Source organism: Cervus canadensis, chromosome 11 (genome assembly GCF_019320065.1).
Source record: "Cervus canadensis isolate Bull #8, Minnesota chromosome 11, ASM1932006v1, whole genome shotgun sequence".
In the NCBI taxonomy this organism is placed as follows: domain Eukaryota; kingdom Metazoa; phylum Chordata; class Mammalia; order Artiodactyla; family Cervidae; genus Cervus; species Cervus canadensis.
In genome coordinates this window covers 3093303-3111218 of record NC_057396.1, presented here as the reverse complement: position 1 = coordinate 3111218, position 17916 = coordinate 3093303, and the positions used below count along the sequence as shown (strand labels likewise).

The window sequence follows — 17916 nt, the reverse complement described above, 5'->3', positions numbered from 1 at the left end:
CACTGATCACCTGATCATGTATTCATGTCTCTCTCTTTTTCCATGCCTTTTCAATCTCTCTTTTAATTTTTTTTTCTTGCCTGGCTCCTATTTTCAATTGCAAAATAAGGGAAGAGTCACTTTGAATACATAACTCAATTTTCTCACAGGTGAAAGAAGCAATGTTGAATGAAGGTCAGCCTTAATCCGCCATGTTCCCACTGATAAAGGGATGTTATGAGTGGTTATTTTCAAGGCTAAATGAATCCTGTCTGAATGATTGATTAATCATTCTTTGGTTCACCTGGGAGAGAAGACTGGCATCTCCCCAGTGTTCCAGGAATCTTCAATTTCCCAGATGGAATGGCTGATTCTTATACAGAGGAAGGGGCTTGCCCAGTTCTCCTTAGGACCAGAGGTGGATAGGACTGAGTCCCCAAGGACTATTACCAAAGATGACTGATTGAAAACACACACACACACACACAAATCACTGTGGGTTTGGACCCTTCAGGGGCACAAAGAGTTTTGTTTGCTCTTCTGGAGGAGAAACACTTCTCTCCATGTTCTTGCCTCAGCCCACAGATATAAAGACATTACCAGGCATTTTTGTTTTTCTCCTTCATAGATTCCTTCCCTTCATCACTTCTTTCATCTCCCCTCCCTTCGTCATCTCCATTCCCTCTCCCCTTTTCTCTCTGGGGTGGCCTGTTTCTGACGTCAGCCCCTGGAAAGGGTCTCAGCTCTCGTCCACTCCATCTGCTCAGCGTAGCTGGGCCTGGAGTCAGCTGTCCTGTCCTCAGCGCCTGCTCCCCACTGTTGGAGACTATCTGTAACCAGGCCTGTCATCTTCCATGCAGCTGGAGGAGCACGTCAGTATATCCCCTAGAGCCTGGAAAGAATCCTTGATTCTGAATTTCTATCACAGTACTGGTGCACCCACACTTTGGCACTGGGTCACAGCCAAGCTCTCCACTCTAGTTTTACAAGTAAGTCCTGAGCTTTGGCATTTTATGGACCACCATGAATAAAGTTGCTTCTTTGATCATCTTTTGACTTCTGTTTTCTGGGCTTCCCAGGTGACTCTAGTGGTAAAAAAAAAAAAGAAAAGAAAAACAAAAAACACCCACCTGCCAATGCAGGAGAAGTAAGAGATGTGGGTTTGATCCCTGGAATGGGAAGATCTCTTGAAGGAAGCCATGACAACCCACTCCAGTATTCTTGCCTGCAGAATCCCGTGGACAGAGGAGACTGGAGGCTACAATCTATAGGGTTGCAAAAAGTCAGACATGACTGAAACGACTTAGCATGCATGCATGCATCTCCTTTCTACTGGCAAGAATAAAGAAAGGTAGTAAATGCTTAGCAGCCTCAAGCTGAAACCCTTTGAATTAGCTCATCAGAATACTCTGAGATGCCTGGCTTCTCTGACTTCGTGCTTTTGTTTAGGCAGCATTCTCTTCTCAGGGTCTGCTCCCCTCCCTGACCCAGTCCAGTGAAGTGTAGTGGAAGATGCCACCCTTAAATATGCCACTTTGGTCTAAGAATTATATTGAGCTGAAGGCAACTGAGAAGCAGGTTCAGGAAAGGTCTCTGTTCTCCCCCTATGTGCCTAGAAGCATATAAGTTCATAAAGGTTGCATCTCTCCCCTCATCAGAGACAACTCTACACCCTTAGCAGCCTAGTGAGGCACCAGAGGAATCCACACAACAAACTTATCTCACTAATCCTTTGCTTCCATTTGTTCTCCCATATATTTACCTTTCCAAAATTCTCTGCCCTAGAATCTTCAAAGTCCTTTTCCATTGTCTTGTTGCTTCTCTGAAAATGTATTATCCTTTGGTTAAAATGTTATATAAGCCCAGGTTCTAACCACCACTCTGAGTTACTCCTCACCGAGTGCTCCCACATATGTGTGAGATGTATATGTGAATAATCTGTTTGCGTCTTTTTTGTTGATTTGGTTTCTGTCAGTCTAATTTACACAGTTCAAAACAGAACCTAGGAGGGTAGAGGAAAAAAAAACTTTTTTTTTTCTTTCCTTATAGCAGCAAGTCCCATTTTTTGTGAGATTAAGAGTTCTTCTTCCTTGTGTGCCCAGAATGTTCCATGCACATTTCATCACTGCAATTCACAGTGTTTTATAATTAATATGTCTTTCTCCCTCAAAGGAATATAATTTTCTTCTTATTCTCCACAGTAAGTTCTCAGAATTATCTGTTGAATTGACAAGTGAACATTAGGTAGAGATATTTTCTTACTGAGATTCACTTCTTCAAAGCTTTTTTAGAAAGAAATACTGCTCTGCTTTAAGCATATTTTTAATATGCAAATAACTCTCTAATATAATTGAATAGCTTTTTCCTTCTTCAACTTTCTCACTTTCTTTATCTACCAAAATATTAGTACATCAAAAAGCACAATTATAGAGAAAAAATCATATAAAGAGGTCCAGTTATTTAATATCAGTGCATCTTTATGATTTTCAAGGATAAAAGTTTACTTGTGGCCAAGTCCGTGTAACTTAATGCTAGATAAACAGGATACTGGACTGTCCAAGTGTCATCAAACAGCATCCCTCGCAAAGTTGGAAATGTGTTTACTCAGCACCTGTGGAGTCATCTGCTCATGTGACTAGTGCATGGGTTTTATGAGGAAAATTAATTACAGTAATAAAGCACTATTTCAAACACGGCTTATGTTGGGGAGGACTAGCCAACACGGAAGAAAACATTCCCAAAATCAGAGAACATGCAGAGGCAATACGTGTGGGGTTCTGAACTGCGACTAAGGGTGATCACAAATAAGATTTAGGGGGTTTCCCTGGTACTCTGTGCAAACTTTAGGTATATTTATTTTTATTTGGATAGGGTTCACAGCTTTCATATCTCTTGGATAACACATATGTGCGAGCTCTGTGATCACAAACTCACAAGCTGTGTTCACTGTTTCACTGGAAAAGCTACCCAGCCTGAGTTCACCGCCTCACTTATAAAAGAAGAGGGTTGGTCTAAGCACTGGTTCTCCAAGAGTCTGTATTTTTCTTACAATCAGTCTTCATGCAATGCACGGTTTAATAGCAACAGATTATAATATGCCACATGCTGCATTAAACACTTCACATACATTGTCCTGTATATTTACTTCTCACAATTACCCAAAGAGTTATATGCTCTTATTATTATAATATATATGTTTTATCATCATCATCATCAGGATTGTGTCTACCAAACTGTAAGTTCTACGAGGATAGGAACCTTGTATTTTGTTCGCTACCCAGTATTTATCAAAGTGCATGAAAAATAATAGGTGCCCAATAAAAAGTCCTTTGAATAATGCATTGAAATGAATATACAACTAGCAAAATTGCCCTGAATTCCACAGGGGAAAATACTATCATAGGGTTTCATTCTACCTCACTTTCTTGTCTTCTCCTGCCTCCTTAATCCTGTTTTTACCTAACCCTTCCTCTTCTGCTCCCCACCCCACCTGCAAGAGCCCATTTCCCTTTATTCTTCTTAAATTCTCATTTGCTTCTAGACCTAGCCATACTCTGTGTTAAATTATCCTTTGCCCCAGGACTATATTGAATTTTGCTCTTTACTCTCTTAAGAACTCAATCAAAGTTCTCATTATGTATTCAGGTTTTCTGAAGGCAACTTGATTAAAATAACTGATTCACTTAACCTTCCCAATGAGACTCCTAGTTTATCAAAAAATGATCTCTGTAATTGGTGAAATTTTAGAACATCTGTAAAACTTTAAATAAGAATACTTATCTACCTTCACCTAAGAAATGTTGCAACAAGACGACTCTGGCCTTAGGAATGATGGCTTCAACAAAAATCCTTTGATGCCCCTGGACTTGCCAACTTGGCATTCTGCTGCTATGACCTTCACTTGGGGCCTTGGGGGTATGTGTGTACTATCCTCCTGTCTGACACAGACCATGACCCTGGGTTTTCTTTCTGCTCCACACTTTCTTATCTTGATACTTTCTTAGTATCTGCCCTGAGCTAACTCTCTGATTTTAGCTACCTCACCTGGTCTAAGTACTAAAAGATTTGAGAAACATACAAAATAGGATGGGCTCAGATGAGGATAAGAAAACCTTCTGACACTTGGCTGAGAGAGGAATCAGCTACTGTTTTACTTCCCTCTCTTATATTTGCCTCCTTACAGTGGCTGGAATCCCAAGATGCCAAGAGATTCACTGCTATCAAAGAAAAGACTCTTCTGTTTTCTGTTTCAGGGTTCAGCATTTGCTGTCTTTTTTCTTAAAGCATTTCTCCCATACTTGCCCATGGTGTTGGTGCTGCTGGCTCCTCTCTTGGTATCAGTTCAAATTTCACACACACAGGTCTCCTTTGACTCTCTAAGTGAAGTGGGTCTTTTTCTAGTCATCCTCCGTTACAATATTCTCTTGTATCTTCTTTCTAGTTACTATTGAACCTCAAAAAATTTATGTTTGTATATATGTACTTACTTTCTTATTGACGTAAATGTTTATTGTTTGTTTCCACCAGACCACCTGATCTGCCTGCTGAGAAACCTGTACACAGGTCAAGAAGCAACAGTTAGAACCGGACATGGAACAATGGACTGGTTCAAAATTGGGAAAGGAGTACAAGGCTGTATATCGTCACCCTGCTTATTTAACTTACATGCAGAGTACATCATGTGGAATGCCAGGCTGAATGAAGCACAAGCTAGAATCAAGATTGCTGGGAGAAACAGTGATAACCTCAGATATGCAGATGACACAACCCTTATGGCAGAAAGCTAAGAGGAAGTAAAGAGTCTCTTGATGAAGGTGAAAGAGGAGAATGAAAAAGTTCCTTAAAACTCAACATTCAAAAAAAACACTAAAATCATGGCATAAGGATCCATCACTTGACGGCAGATAGATGGGGAAACAATGGAAACAGTGACAGATTTTATTTTCTTGGGCTCCAAAATCATTGCAGATGGTGACTGCAGCCAAGAAATTAAAAAGTTTGCTCATTGTAAGAAAAGTTATGGCAAACCTAGACAGCATATTAAAAAGCAGAGACATTGCCAACAAAGTATAGTCAAGGCTATGGTTTTTCGGGTAGTCATAGATGGATGTGACAGCTGGACCATAAAGAAGTCTGAGCGATGAAAAATTGCTGCTTTTGAACTGCGGTGTTGGAGAAGACTCTGGAGAGTCCCTTGCACTTCAAGGAAAGCAAGCCAGTCAATCCTAAAGGAAATAAACCCTGAATTGGAAGGACAGATGCTGAAGCTGAAACTTCAATACTTTTTGCCACGTGATGTATAGAGCTAACTCATTAGAATAGACTCTGATGCTGGGAAAGATTGAAGGCAGAGGAGAAGGGGATGATAGAGGATGAGACGGTTGGATGGCATCACCGACTCAATGGACATGAGTTTGAGTAAGCTCCGGGAGATGGCGATGGACAGGGAAGCCTGGCGTGCTGCAGTCCAGCGGGTTTCAAAGGGTCGGACACGACTGAGCGACTGAACGACAACAACTATGTGAGATCCTGAGGAGAGAGATCTGCCTGTCTTTCTCACAGCTCTATCTCCAGGACCCGAGACTGAGCTAGGTCTAGCATACAGTAGGCATTTAATAAATAATACTGCATCTCTATATTGCCAAACCTTCAGTAGGATACACTGAAATGAAGTTGAGGGAAACAGGATCTGCCATGTGATCACCATCCTCATCTTGACAACATTTTGCTCTACATAGAGTCCTGGCTGATGTGGTCAGAACAACCAGGGATGTTCAAAAACCTTCAACAACTTTTATCTGACAATGGAAATAAATATGGATTGTCCACATTTTGTAGAAAAAGTGAATGAGTTCCTTTAATTTCTAGCTTTGAGAATTTAGTTTATAGGAATAATAATGAATTGCCCATCATTATTTTGTTTTTGTTTCACCAACTGGTAAGTTTTAGGTGAGCAAAATTAGAATCTGTGAAAGCTCTTATAAATCAGAATCTTCATTATTAACTCATTGGCCTTATTCTTCCTTTTTCTTTGCATCCTCATCTTCTTCTTTTTCATCCCCTTCCCTTTCTGCATCTATTTTAAATAATTATTTATAATGCAAAACCATGATTCATGTGGAGTTTAAACCTCAATGGAAATTTTAACTGCTACTTGAAGTTGATTCAAACTACAGAGGTACATAGTTAAGTAACACATAAAATTGCTTTTTTATGTTAGAAAATGTTTATAATGTATTATTAAATTCAATTTAAAAAATAAACTAGAGTTTGTTAATAAAACAAAAATGGGCTAGCTTTCAAGTAATTTAATTTTTACTTTAATATTTAATATTTTAATGTTGTAAGTCATCTATATTTCAATATAAGTTTTAAAAATAATTTTTTGAATTAAAATATACTTTTCATTAAACACAGGCTTCCCTAGTGGCTCAGATGGTAAAAGCGTCTGCCTACAATGCGGGAGACCTGGGTCTGATCCCTGAGTCAGGAAGATCCCCTGGAGAAGGAAATGGCAACCCACTCCAGTATTCTTGCCTGGGAAACTCCATGGATGGATGAGCCTGGGGGGCTATAGTCCATGGGAGCGCAAAGAATCAGACATGACTGAGCGACTTCACTTTCACTTTCATTAAAAACATATATACAAATAAAAGGCTTTTTTAATGCTTGTCACAATATGAAATAAAATGCTTTTACTTTGTAGGTTGGAAGTGAATTATGGTCAGAGGTATGTGTATATGTGCATACATACACACACACAATAACAATGGGGCTGTTTGTACAGGTCTGCCAAGTTCACTTATCACCTGATGAAACATTAATAATTACACCAGTGATAATGATAACAATAAGAGCAGTAGATACTTGTGTAATTTTACTAAGTTCCAGGCAGGGTGCTTTACAAAAGTTACTTAGCTTAACCCAATAACTAGTTAATTGTATGTCAGGCAGCATGATCACAATCTTACAGATGACAAAACTGAGCCTTTTCTCAGTAAGAAGCAGAGCTGAAATTCACACACATGCTTGCAGACGTCTTTGCACACCACACACTTGGAGTCTAATAATTGACACCTTCCCAATAATCTACTTAATGGTCTTCAAAAAGAGATTCCTAACAACCCAGTCAATCCATTCATTCCCCAACAAACTAAATTGGCAATGGCAGAGCCTAATTTATTTAGACAAACACATTTTGCTAACAGTTTAATAATATTATCCGTTCTGCTTCATTATGCTCTCTGATGGTATCTGTTATTTTTACTGTGTTGTGTGGTCCGTCGTGTCCGACTCTTTGCGACCCCATGGACTATAGCCCATCAGGCTCCTCTGTCCATGGAATTTGCCAGGCAAGAATCCTGGGGTGGGTTTCCATGTCCTACTCCAGGGGATCTTCCCAACCCAGAGACTGAACACATGTCTCTTGCACCTCCAGCATTGACAGGCAGACTCTTTACTACTGTGCCACCTGGGAAGCCCTGATGGTTAACTATCCTCCTCAACTGAGTGAAATTAGGAAAGAAAACTCAGTAGGAGAGAAAAAATTGAAATATGAAATTGAATCATTTTCTCAGTAGGAGTCAATTCAACAAACATCATAACTAGCCATGTATAAGGTACTGGGTAGAATACACACAGGACACTTGTCCTACCCTCAAATAGTTCATTGCTATCGATTATATCCGGAGGAGACACACACACACACACTTAGTGATGGCAAAGATAGGATCACTATCACCATTATTTATTGAGCACTTCCACTACATCCTACGTGCTACTGTAAGTATTTGCTATTAATTTAAAATCTCACATCAGCTCCAATTATTATCCCCATTATATATATATAAAACCAAAAGGTAAGAGACTCATTCTATATCACACATTAATAGTTGGGGAAACATTCTTTGAATCAAAATATGCTTTATAGCAATGTGGTCCCCTATGGCTGTGCTGTCTTGCCCTAGGAAAGACTGTGATAGGTGTTGGAAAAAAAGATAGATGATTGAATTAGCACATCAGACAAAACTGTAGCAATTGTAAGAATAATTGCTAACCAAAACTAAGTGATCATGATGTTATCCCATTAGTCAGTCTCCCACACTTTGCTGGAGTGAAAAATAGACTAAAAATTACACCATACTTATTCTAAAAATGTTACAAGCATGAACCATGTAGATGAGATTCTAGTGCAGTGGACTCTTTTGGTCCTGGGCACCTGTAACTTACAGCCTCCAGGGATGCCCTTGAACAACTGGAGACTCATGAGGTAGGAAGAAGAGAGGTGTCTGATGGAAGGCTGAGAAGTGGAAAGGTGGAGATGAGAAGGGAGGTGGTTTTGACCTATCTAAATAGCTATGTGCCATTTTCTAAGAGCACGGGGATTGCTCAGGAACTATCAGTCCAAATTTCCCCAGCACCTGTCATGCCTTAAAGGAGGAATTGCAAACCAGCTGTCTCCAAATTCGAGGGGCTTTGTAGGTCTGCCCAACATTTTAAAATTCGTTATTTAAATACACCTAAAGAAGGCTTGTCATTTTTTTCTAGTTTCATGAGATATAATTGATATACAGCACTGTATAAAGTGGGCAGCATAATGATATGACTTATACACATCAAGGCTCGCTGTTTTTAATCCCACTGGCTCCCTCTAATTTTATATAGGGCTCACTAAGAGTTTTAAGTCTGGTCTCTGTAGCATTTGATTTCATAAACTCTGCTTTAAAGTTTCTCCAAGAAAAATTTAAACATGAATAAAATGACCTTTCCAAAACATTGGTCAAGCCATAAATGATCCCTGTTGAACAAGGTTCAAATAGAAGAGTTTATCAAAAAGTCCCACAGATCTAGAGTTTATATACACCTGAAGGTTATGCCCACTCTATCTTGGAATTCAGCCACCAAAGCACTTTGGCCCTAATTGATCATATTTAGTGCCAGAAGCCTATTAGGAGCGAAAAGAGAGATGAAGCTATTTGCAATAAATGCAGACCAAGAGACTGGTATAACAAAAAAAGGTACGACAGCCATCATTTCTATAAAACACATCTGAATGTACTGGTGGAGGTGAATAAGTAAGTGAGTGGAGTCATGCCAAAGAGTTTACATCCAAACTACAGCCTGTCCAATACTCCACTTAACAGCAGCCAGGAAATGAGTGACGAGCCTTCACTATAAGCCAGAACACCAAACGAAAATACTCCCTTTTCCTTAAATCCACATCTGCACTGCCTCTTTCAACGAAAAGGAGTTATTTTGCCTTAAAGACATAATATTAGAGTTAGCATGTTTCTAACTGACTTATGGATCATTTAACTTAGTCATAACCAAAGCTTCACAAAAAGCATATACATGAGCACTAACAGGCCTTGATACGTTGAGGGAATAAAACAGGTCCTTAACTGAGCCATTCTGCCACATCACCACTCCAACATGCTGAGACCGCTTTGTCCATGAAAAATTGAGAACAGATGCATCACCGAACACATTAAAAGCAAAGAAATGCAGGAACCAAAGGTTCATACTTCCATTTTAATGCTGAGCAGCACTGCATGAGTATGCAATAATGTATATCACGCTTGATGGATTATTCCCAAATTAAAGCAGAACCAGGATTACCACATGCTATTTTTCATTTATAGTATTCTGATGTAGAATTTACTTAGTATTTAATAACTCATCATAATGCAAAAAAAAAAAAATAGAAGAAACCACATTAGATTTGAAAAAATCAAGATTTTTTCCTACTCTAAATTTAACTCATAAGAGGAAAAACCCACAAATTGACTCCATTTGTAGTACTGTGTTCTATTTGGCAACCACATTTTGAAAAGGGATAGCAATAAACTGAATGAGAGTTAATGATGCTGCCAGGTGAGCAAGAGGCAATATGCTATGAATGACCCAAGGATTCAGAGATATTTAATCTATCCTAAAGGTAATGCATAGGCAAAATTATCCCAATTTCTCCCTGTGCTTCATCCGCAACACCCAGTCCTTCTGTCTTATTACTCGTCATTAGTTGTTACTGCTTTTTAACTGCCATTTCCACCAGACTATCAACTCCAGGAGGTTCAAGAACCCTGTCTTCTTGCTTGGCTTTGATCTACTACACCTATCAGAGTGTCTGATCATAAGCAGGAACTTTACCTGTGTGTGTGTGCTCAGCTGCTTTGTGGCCCCATGGACTGTAGCCCGCCAGGCTCCTCTGTCCATGGAATTTTTCAGGCAAGAATATTGGAGTGGGTTGGCATTTCCTCCTCCAAGGAACTTTATATTGTTTTACTAATGAATGACTGAATAAAGAAGATCCATGACCATGTATGACCCAACAACTAGACTTAACTACAAGGTAGATTATACCTCAATATGAGGTTGAACATCTTCTAACAGAAGCATTTAAAGTTTAAAATGGCTGCTGAGGTGCTTAAGCAGACGTGAGAGCAAAAATAAGCATGGGTTGAGTAAGCAAAAATCAACCTTTGGGTCCTGAATTATATTCCAATCTTTAAGATTCTTGCTAACTCTGAGGTTCTATGATTATAATATAGATCATTCCCAAATTTGGGTCATAATTTAACCTAAAATCACTGGAACTCTTCTGTGATTGGAATTAAATAGAAAATTTCTCAAATATCACATAACTTCTCTTTGGCTGTACATTTATTTTGCTGAATCAAAGGGAAAATGGTATATGCTTTACTGTAAATAATTTTACTTTTTCTATTCACTGTGCTTTCTTTCAAAATGCTTGGGCCCCAAGCATTGATTTAACAGATCTAAAATGGCATTCCTCACTAAAGAAAGTTTTAACATTTTGGCCACAAGGCAGGGACAAAGCATACCACAGACAATTAACACAGTCCGTTCAGTTTCACACTGCTGAATTTAATCACAGAAAATCATCTCTAAACTTCATTTAACCAGTGTCTGCTTTTAATCATGAGGTGGTTAAGCTACTTACCACAAAAGAATAATAAATCTTGAATCCAGGTTTAGCCACAAAGTAGTCATCAGACTTGAACGTTATTTTAATCTGGTTTGTTCTTGATGTTATCCTTGGAGGAACTTCCTTGTGTCCACACCATCGTCCTCTAATAATAGTACTGGTTTCAGATATGTCTTCAACTTCTACAAAATCATACCTAGTACCAATTTAACATAAATAAGCTTTGATTAAAATAGACTTTGAAATTCATACTTTCATTGAGAAATTAAAACTAACATATGTGATTTCTCATGACCTATTATCTGAAATGAAGTTTAGAAGAAAAACCAGCTCTTTGGATTTCTCAAATTCAAACTTCAACAATCTATTCTGAGGAAAAACTTTTATACACCTTCAGCCTATCCTCCTTGAGTGAGTGAAAGTTGCTCAGTCATGTCCGACTCTTTGTGACCCCATGGACTGTAGCCCATCAGGCTCCTCTGTCCATGTGATTCTCCAGGCCAGAATATTAGAGTGGGTTTCCATGCCCTCCTCCAGGGGAACTTCCCAACCCAGGGATCAAAACCCAGGTCTTCTGCATTGCAGGGAGATTCTTCTTCTTTTTTTTTTTTTTAATTGGAGGCTCCAATTGTAGTGGCTTTTGCCATAAACTGACATGAATCTGCCACGAGTGTACCTGTGTTCCCCATCCTGAACCCCCCTCCCACCTCCCTCCCCACCCCATCCCTCAGGGTCATCCCAGTGCACCAACCCTGAGCGCCCTGTCTCATGCATTGAGCCTGGACTGGCAATTCATTTCACACATGATAATATACATGTTTCAATGCTATTCTCTCAGATCATCCCACCCTTGCCTTCTCCCACAGAGTCCAAAGTCTGTTCTTTACATCTGTGTCTCTTTTTCTGTCTCCCATATAGGGTCATCATTGCCATCTTTCTAAATTCCATATATATACATTAATATACTGTATTGGTGTTTTTCTTTCTGGCTTACTTCACTCTGTATAATAGGCTCCAGTCATCCACCTCATTAGAACTGATTCAAATGCATTCTTTTTAATAGCTGGGTAATATTCCATTGTGTATATGTACCACAGCTGTCTTATCCATTCATCTGCCGATGGACAACATCTAGGTTGCTTCCATGTCCTAGCTATTATAAATAGTGTGCGGGGAGATTTTTTACTATCTGAGCCAACAGGGAAGCCCAAGAATACTGGAGTGGGTGGCCTATCCCTTCTCTAGGGGATCTTCCCAACCCAGGGATTGAACAGGGGTCTTCTGCATTGCGGGCGGATTCTTTACCCGTTGAGCTAACAGAGAAGCCTCATAACTCTTCCTAAATTGTCAAAAATCAAAATAGGCTACTTTCCAAGCATCTAGCTTATAAAGGTTTTCCTGGAGAAACCAATAAATATATTCTCTTGTCATAGTTTAGGAGATATAGCTCCAGTTGTGTGCGTGTGTGCATGCTCAGTTGCTTCAGCCATGTCCCCTCTTTGTGACTCTATGGACTGTAACCTTCCAGGCTCCTCTGTCCATGGGATTCTCCAGGCAAGAATACTGGAGTGGGTTGCCAGGCCCTCCTCCAGGGGATCTTCCAGACTCAGGGACTGAACAAGCATCTCCTGCATTGCAGGCAGATACTTTACCGCTGAGCCACTGGGGAAGCCTGTAGCTTCAATTATATACCCAGGTGTTTACTATATCAATTTTTTAAACAAATTCCCACTTGGAATTAATTTACCACATCCAGCATTTCCTGAGGAAAGGAAATGGTCTATACCTACACAGCATAAAAAATCAGCAATTTCATTGTAGAAAATAAGTGGTAAAATGATAAAATAAACAACTATTTTCTCTTTGTGGAACCTATCTTTTGAAGGGATTGTATCATAAACAATGACATTTATCGTAATGAAAAGCACATGCCTTTAGCAGTGATGTGCCCTAGCCAGTACTGGACATATCTGGGCTGTGTGTGAATGCGGGTAAGACCATGGGTTCATCATTGACACTGGTCAGAGAAACAGAGCATCTCAGGATTGAAAAAGACAGGAGAGGCATTTTAGATATTCCATGGAGCTGTTAGACCCTCAAAGTCCCTGCACAATACCCAACTCTTTCATTGCAGAATAAAACATGTTCAGAGACAGAACTGGCATCTTCTAGGAATCACTTATTCTATTTTGAGATACCCAAAATCTTAAAACATTCTACTTGAGAGCTGAAGTCTGTGCCTTTCAGTTCTGATCATCAGGGTCTCGTCCTTCATTCACCTGTCCCCCATATGACTTGAGATGCTAAAGTCACAGTGTAAATGATGAGCACTCAGGGCAAACTCAGGGTGAACAGTGCAAGAAGTCTATCTACTTTATATTTTCCTGTCATGATTGCCAAAAGGAGTCAGCACGAGGACCATCACATCTGAGTGTGAAGAAAACCCAATACAAGTTAACTAGTCTAACCCATACACCTCAGAGCTCTTACTGGGTGGGCCAGGGTGGACTAAGAAGCAGGCGAGCATAATAAAATGGTGACTCAGTTTCATTGAAAATAATCAGTGGGGCCTGTATCTCCTTTGCCTCAGTTTCCTAATGAGCACAATAAGAAGGCTTATGTAATTTTATCAGCTGAATATCTATTCAGAGCTCTGCAAATTAACTACTTGATATATGGTGCTTGGAAAGTGAAAAGTACTAAGAATCATCATTAGAGCAATAAATATTACAATGTAGACATCAAGGAAGTTTTGCAACAGATGGGAAGAAACAACTTCATTTCATTTTATATACAATATATGTGAATCATATTCACTACACTAAGCAAGAATATACTTGAAACTTTAATAACACAAGAGGTCACTTGTTTTTTAGATAACCTATTAGCACAATTTTCACTCTCAAAGCTCCATTTTGGTTTTCAGGGAGGGTCCTAATCTCTTCCCCTTCTTCCTCTCTCCTCTACCTCTTACTTCTCTAACTCCCTCTATAAATTTTTAGAAGCAACTTGATTCGAGGACTGGTCTGGGGATCTTTTAGTCAATACTGAAGGAAATAAACCCTGAATACTTATTGGAAGGACTGATGCTGAAACTGAAGCTCTAATACTTTGGCCACCTGATGTGAAGAGGTGACTCACTGGAAAAGACCCTGATGCTGGGAAAGATTGAAGGCAGGAGGAGAAGGGGACAACAGAGGATGAGATGGTTGGATGGCATCACCAACTCAATGGACATGAATTTGAGCAAACTCTGGGAGATGGTGAGGGGCAAGGAGGCCTGGTGTGCTGTAGTTCATGGGGTCGCAAAGAGTTGGACACCACTTAGCAATTGACCAACAACTGGGGGAAAAATCGTCCTTAATTTCCTCTCCTAATTTTAAGGTCAGGATGTCCAGAGGGTTTCAGTTCAGTTCAGTTGAGTTGCTCAGTCATGTCCGACTCTTTGTGACCCCATGAATCGCAGCATGCCAGGCCTCCCTGTCCATCACCAGCTACCAGAGTTTACTCAAACTCATGTCCATCGAGTCGGTGACGCCATCCAGCCATCTCATCCTCTGTCGGCCAGAGGGTTTAGTCACTACCAGATCAAAACCTTGCGTGGGAGTGGAGACCAGTATCTCTTCAATGACATCATCTTTAATAAACTTTTAATCCTGGCTTTTTGTTTGTTTCCATGATCTTTCTCTCTCTCTCCCCCCCTTTTTTTTTAAGCACAGAAATGAATTCTCCCTTTCAAGGTTGAAAAGACATAAGATCTCCTCAAGCTTATTCTCTCTGTAAATATTAACTGGCTCCTCCTGCATGTATTCATCTTTACTTTCCAGCATACATTAGCCTCTATGGTCCTAGAAAGTAATAGTTTGTGCTATTATTCTTGAAAAAAATAGCAACATAATAAATGCTGTCAGCGTACTAAACATGCAACAAAGGACAGCCAAATTTGAGGCACCTGATTTTTATCATTCAGAGTAAAATAAACCTGCTGAAAGGATTTAGCAGTTTAGTAGCAGTTCGTTGGCAATGCAGAACAAGTGCACGCAGTAAAGTACAATGAGGAAAAAAACCCTCGCATCTTACCCATGCTAATTAAGGGAGTATGATGCCGTGAGTGGACAATTCCGAGAACAGCCAAGCCTCGCTCTAAAAAATATGCTAAAAAAGGGAGGAGCTTTCATTTTCTGCTGACCCGGAAACTGCAGGAAGGAACAGACCTCTGAGGAGTGCGCTGGCCCTGGGAGCTTGCCTTCTTTCTTCTTACACGTATCTGAGGCCTTAAAATTACGATTTCAGGTAAGGCCCTGGCAGGGTTCTGGCCACCACCCTCTCTCCCAGTGCTGGGTCAGTTCCTGGAGCCCGGCAGGGGATACACTCCTTAACTCCTGGGAAGCTCACACCCTAGCACGGGACAGGGTTGCAGGTGACCCGGGACACTGGATGTGTCCAGCTGCTCACAAAGGTGGTTCTAGGCCTGGCCCAGAAAAAAAAGAATCACCCAGATCCCCCTTCTCTGGAAATCACACAGCCTGGCTCTGCCAGCTGCAGGAGTGAGCTTCTGTGAGTCATGCCAAGTTAAGGCTTCCATGGAGACTGTGCTTCAATTTATGTTGTACATTAGGACGGACATAAAGGTTTTTTGAAAAAGAAGTCACATATTTTGGATAGGGCCCGAATGAGAACTTGGATGCAATGTTTTAAACCTTTTCTTCACCTTGGAATTTTACCCTAATATGGACTTTATTTCACACTCACCTACAGATATCATTTTCCGCTTCCTCTAATCCAAACTGATTGTCAAAGGCTAGCTGTATCCTTGTTTTCTCCTGGGAGTGGAGCCGCCAGGTCAGAAGCAGGTTGCGAGGGTAGCTGTTTGGGAAGCGGGGACTCTGCACGTGGCCGTGTCCTGTCACCTGGATGGTCTCATCTCTTCGGTACAAGTCTGTGAGGTGATTGCTCTCTGTTAGTAGTCACAACTTGTAGAAATTAGTATGTTGCTCCAATTACAGGAAAGCAAAAAAAGAACAGTTTAAAACACATCACATTTCAAAGCACTTCTTGATTTTGTTTAAAAACATAAGACCAAATAGCAGCTTTGTGGTTAAACAAACATCCATATTTTTTTCTACCAACCCTGTCTCCGAAATTCTTCATAAATCTAGACTTGACTTCTAATATTTTATACTTTGGGAGCTCTCTTAACATTATTTTTGACAAGCAAAATTAACAATGATCTCAGAACTCAGACTCATTTCAATTGGAATTAAAATGAGCAAGAAATTTCAAATAGTTCATCTTTCCTTTTTTCCACGAATACAGCTGACCCTTAAGCAACACAGGTTTGAACTGTGTGGGCCTGTGAATTTTTTCGATAAATAAATATATGGTTGAAACAGGAGGGAAGAGGGGAGGGCATGATATAATCATGACAAAGACTGGTTAGAAATAACTGTCCAAGATGACGGAAGTGTCAACTTGCAGTAGACCTAGCACCTCATCTTACGCTTGTTAGCATGCTAAATCCACACCCATTGGCACCATGACACTTCTGAGGCCAACCATAAAAGGTCAAATCTTGTGCTGTGGCCTAATTCCTGGAAATCCCTGCCTCTTCCCCCAAATAATTGGAATAATCCTCCCACTAATTAGCCTATGAAATTACCCAGTCCATAAAAACTATCCACACTGTATACTGAGGCTCTCTCTTGCTTTCTGAGATGGCCCACACTCTGCGAAGTGGGTTTGCCTTTAAAGACATCCATTTACTATCATTTCATCTCTGAATTCTTTCATGACAAAGCAAGAACCGTAAATTCATCAGCAACATTGTAAATGCATTTTCTCTTATGACTTTCTTAACAACATTTTTCTTTTGTCTATTTCACTTTATTGTAGAATATATAATATATATAACATACAAAATATGTGTTAATCAACTGTTTAGCAGTAAGGCTTCTGGGGACTTCTGTTGTGGGCCAGTGATAAAGAATCCACCTTCCAATGCAGGAGACATGGGTTCAATCCCTGGTCAGGCAACTCAGATACCACGTGCCATAGTGACTAAGCCCACGCAACAACTAGAGAAGCCTGCATGCCTCAGTGAAGACCCAACACCGCCCAAAACAAAACAAACAAACAGAAAGCCAAAGAGGAAAAAAAAAAGTAAGGTTTTAGGCCAACAGTGAAGTGTGAGTAAAGTTTGGGTGGGGGGCGGAGTCAAAAGTTATATTTGGATTTTGTGTGTGTGTGTGTGTGTGTGCGTGTGCATGCGTGTGCGTGCATGTGTGTGTGCGCACGCGCACATGTGTGCACTCAGTTGCATAGTGGTGTCTGACTCTTTGCCATCCCATGGACTGTAGCCCACCAGGCTCCTCTGTCTACAGGATTTTCCTGGCAAGAATCCTGGAGTGGGTTGTGTCAACTACAGATTGTTGCTTGCTGATGGCAGTTGCCGCCTGCCTCTGCAGAGACTGAATTCTGTGCTGCTGCAGCTGTTGACCCTCAACATGCCTTGAAGGCAGTTCAGGGTGGACAGTGAGGCACTCTGTGCTCCAGGGAAACTGGTGGAGCAAGCCTTTAGATAGTCAGATATTTTCAGAAACTGATTTCATGATCCAAATCCATGCATCTCCTCACATCTAGAAAAGCACTAAATCCCTTCATGGTGACATCAGCTCCTCATGACTAGCAGAAAACCTTTTGTAAAGTAGGTACTTGATTGCTCTGAATTCCCCCTTCACCAAAATCTTATATATTGACCTTCCCCACTGCCTTTTTTGAACAGTTCCTTAGAGGTCTCTGAGGTGCTGTCTTCTGGGCTGCAGTCTTCATTTTGCCCCGTTAAAACTTAACTTGCGGCTCTCACTTTGCATCTATGTAGTCAACAGTTGCCATGCCCTTTTCCTGGGGACCTTTCCGGTCCAGGGATCGAACCTGCACCTCCTGCGCTGTGGGAGGATTCCTTATTGCTGAGCCAGGGGGAAGCCCCTGTA

At 40.5% G+C, this 17916-nt stretch overlaps 1 protein-coding gene across 3 annotated transcripts in view; it reads right to left on the bottom strand.

The window, feature by feature from the left end:
• The window catches only part of PDGFD (platelet derived growth factor D), a 266713-nt gene that overhangs the window by 75802 nt on the left and 172995 nt on the right, over positions 1 to 17916 (bottom strand). For 2 of the 3 annotated variants that reach the window (XM_043481507.1, XM_043481504.1), the window contains exons 2-3: positions 15680 to 15884; positions 10943 to 11123 (exon numbers count right to left, since the gene is read on the bottom strand). In XM_043481507.1, coding sequence (XP_043337442.1) covers positions 10943 to 11123; positions 15680 to 15884 — 386 coding nt within the window. The remainder of the gene's footprint in view (positions 1 to 10942; positions 11124 to 15679; positions 15885 to 17916) is intronic. The other variant, XM_043481506.1, reaches the window with a different exon arrangement.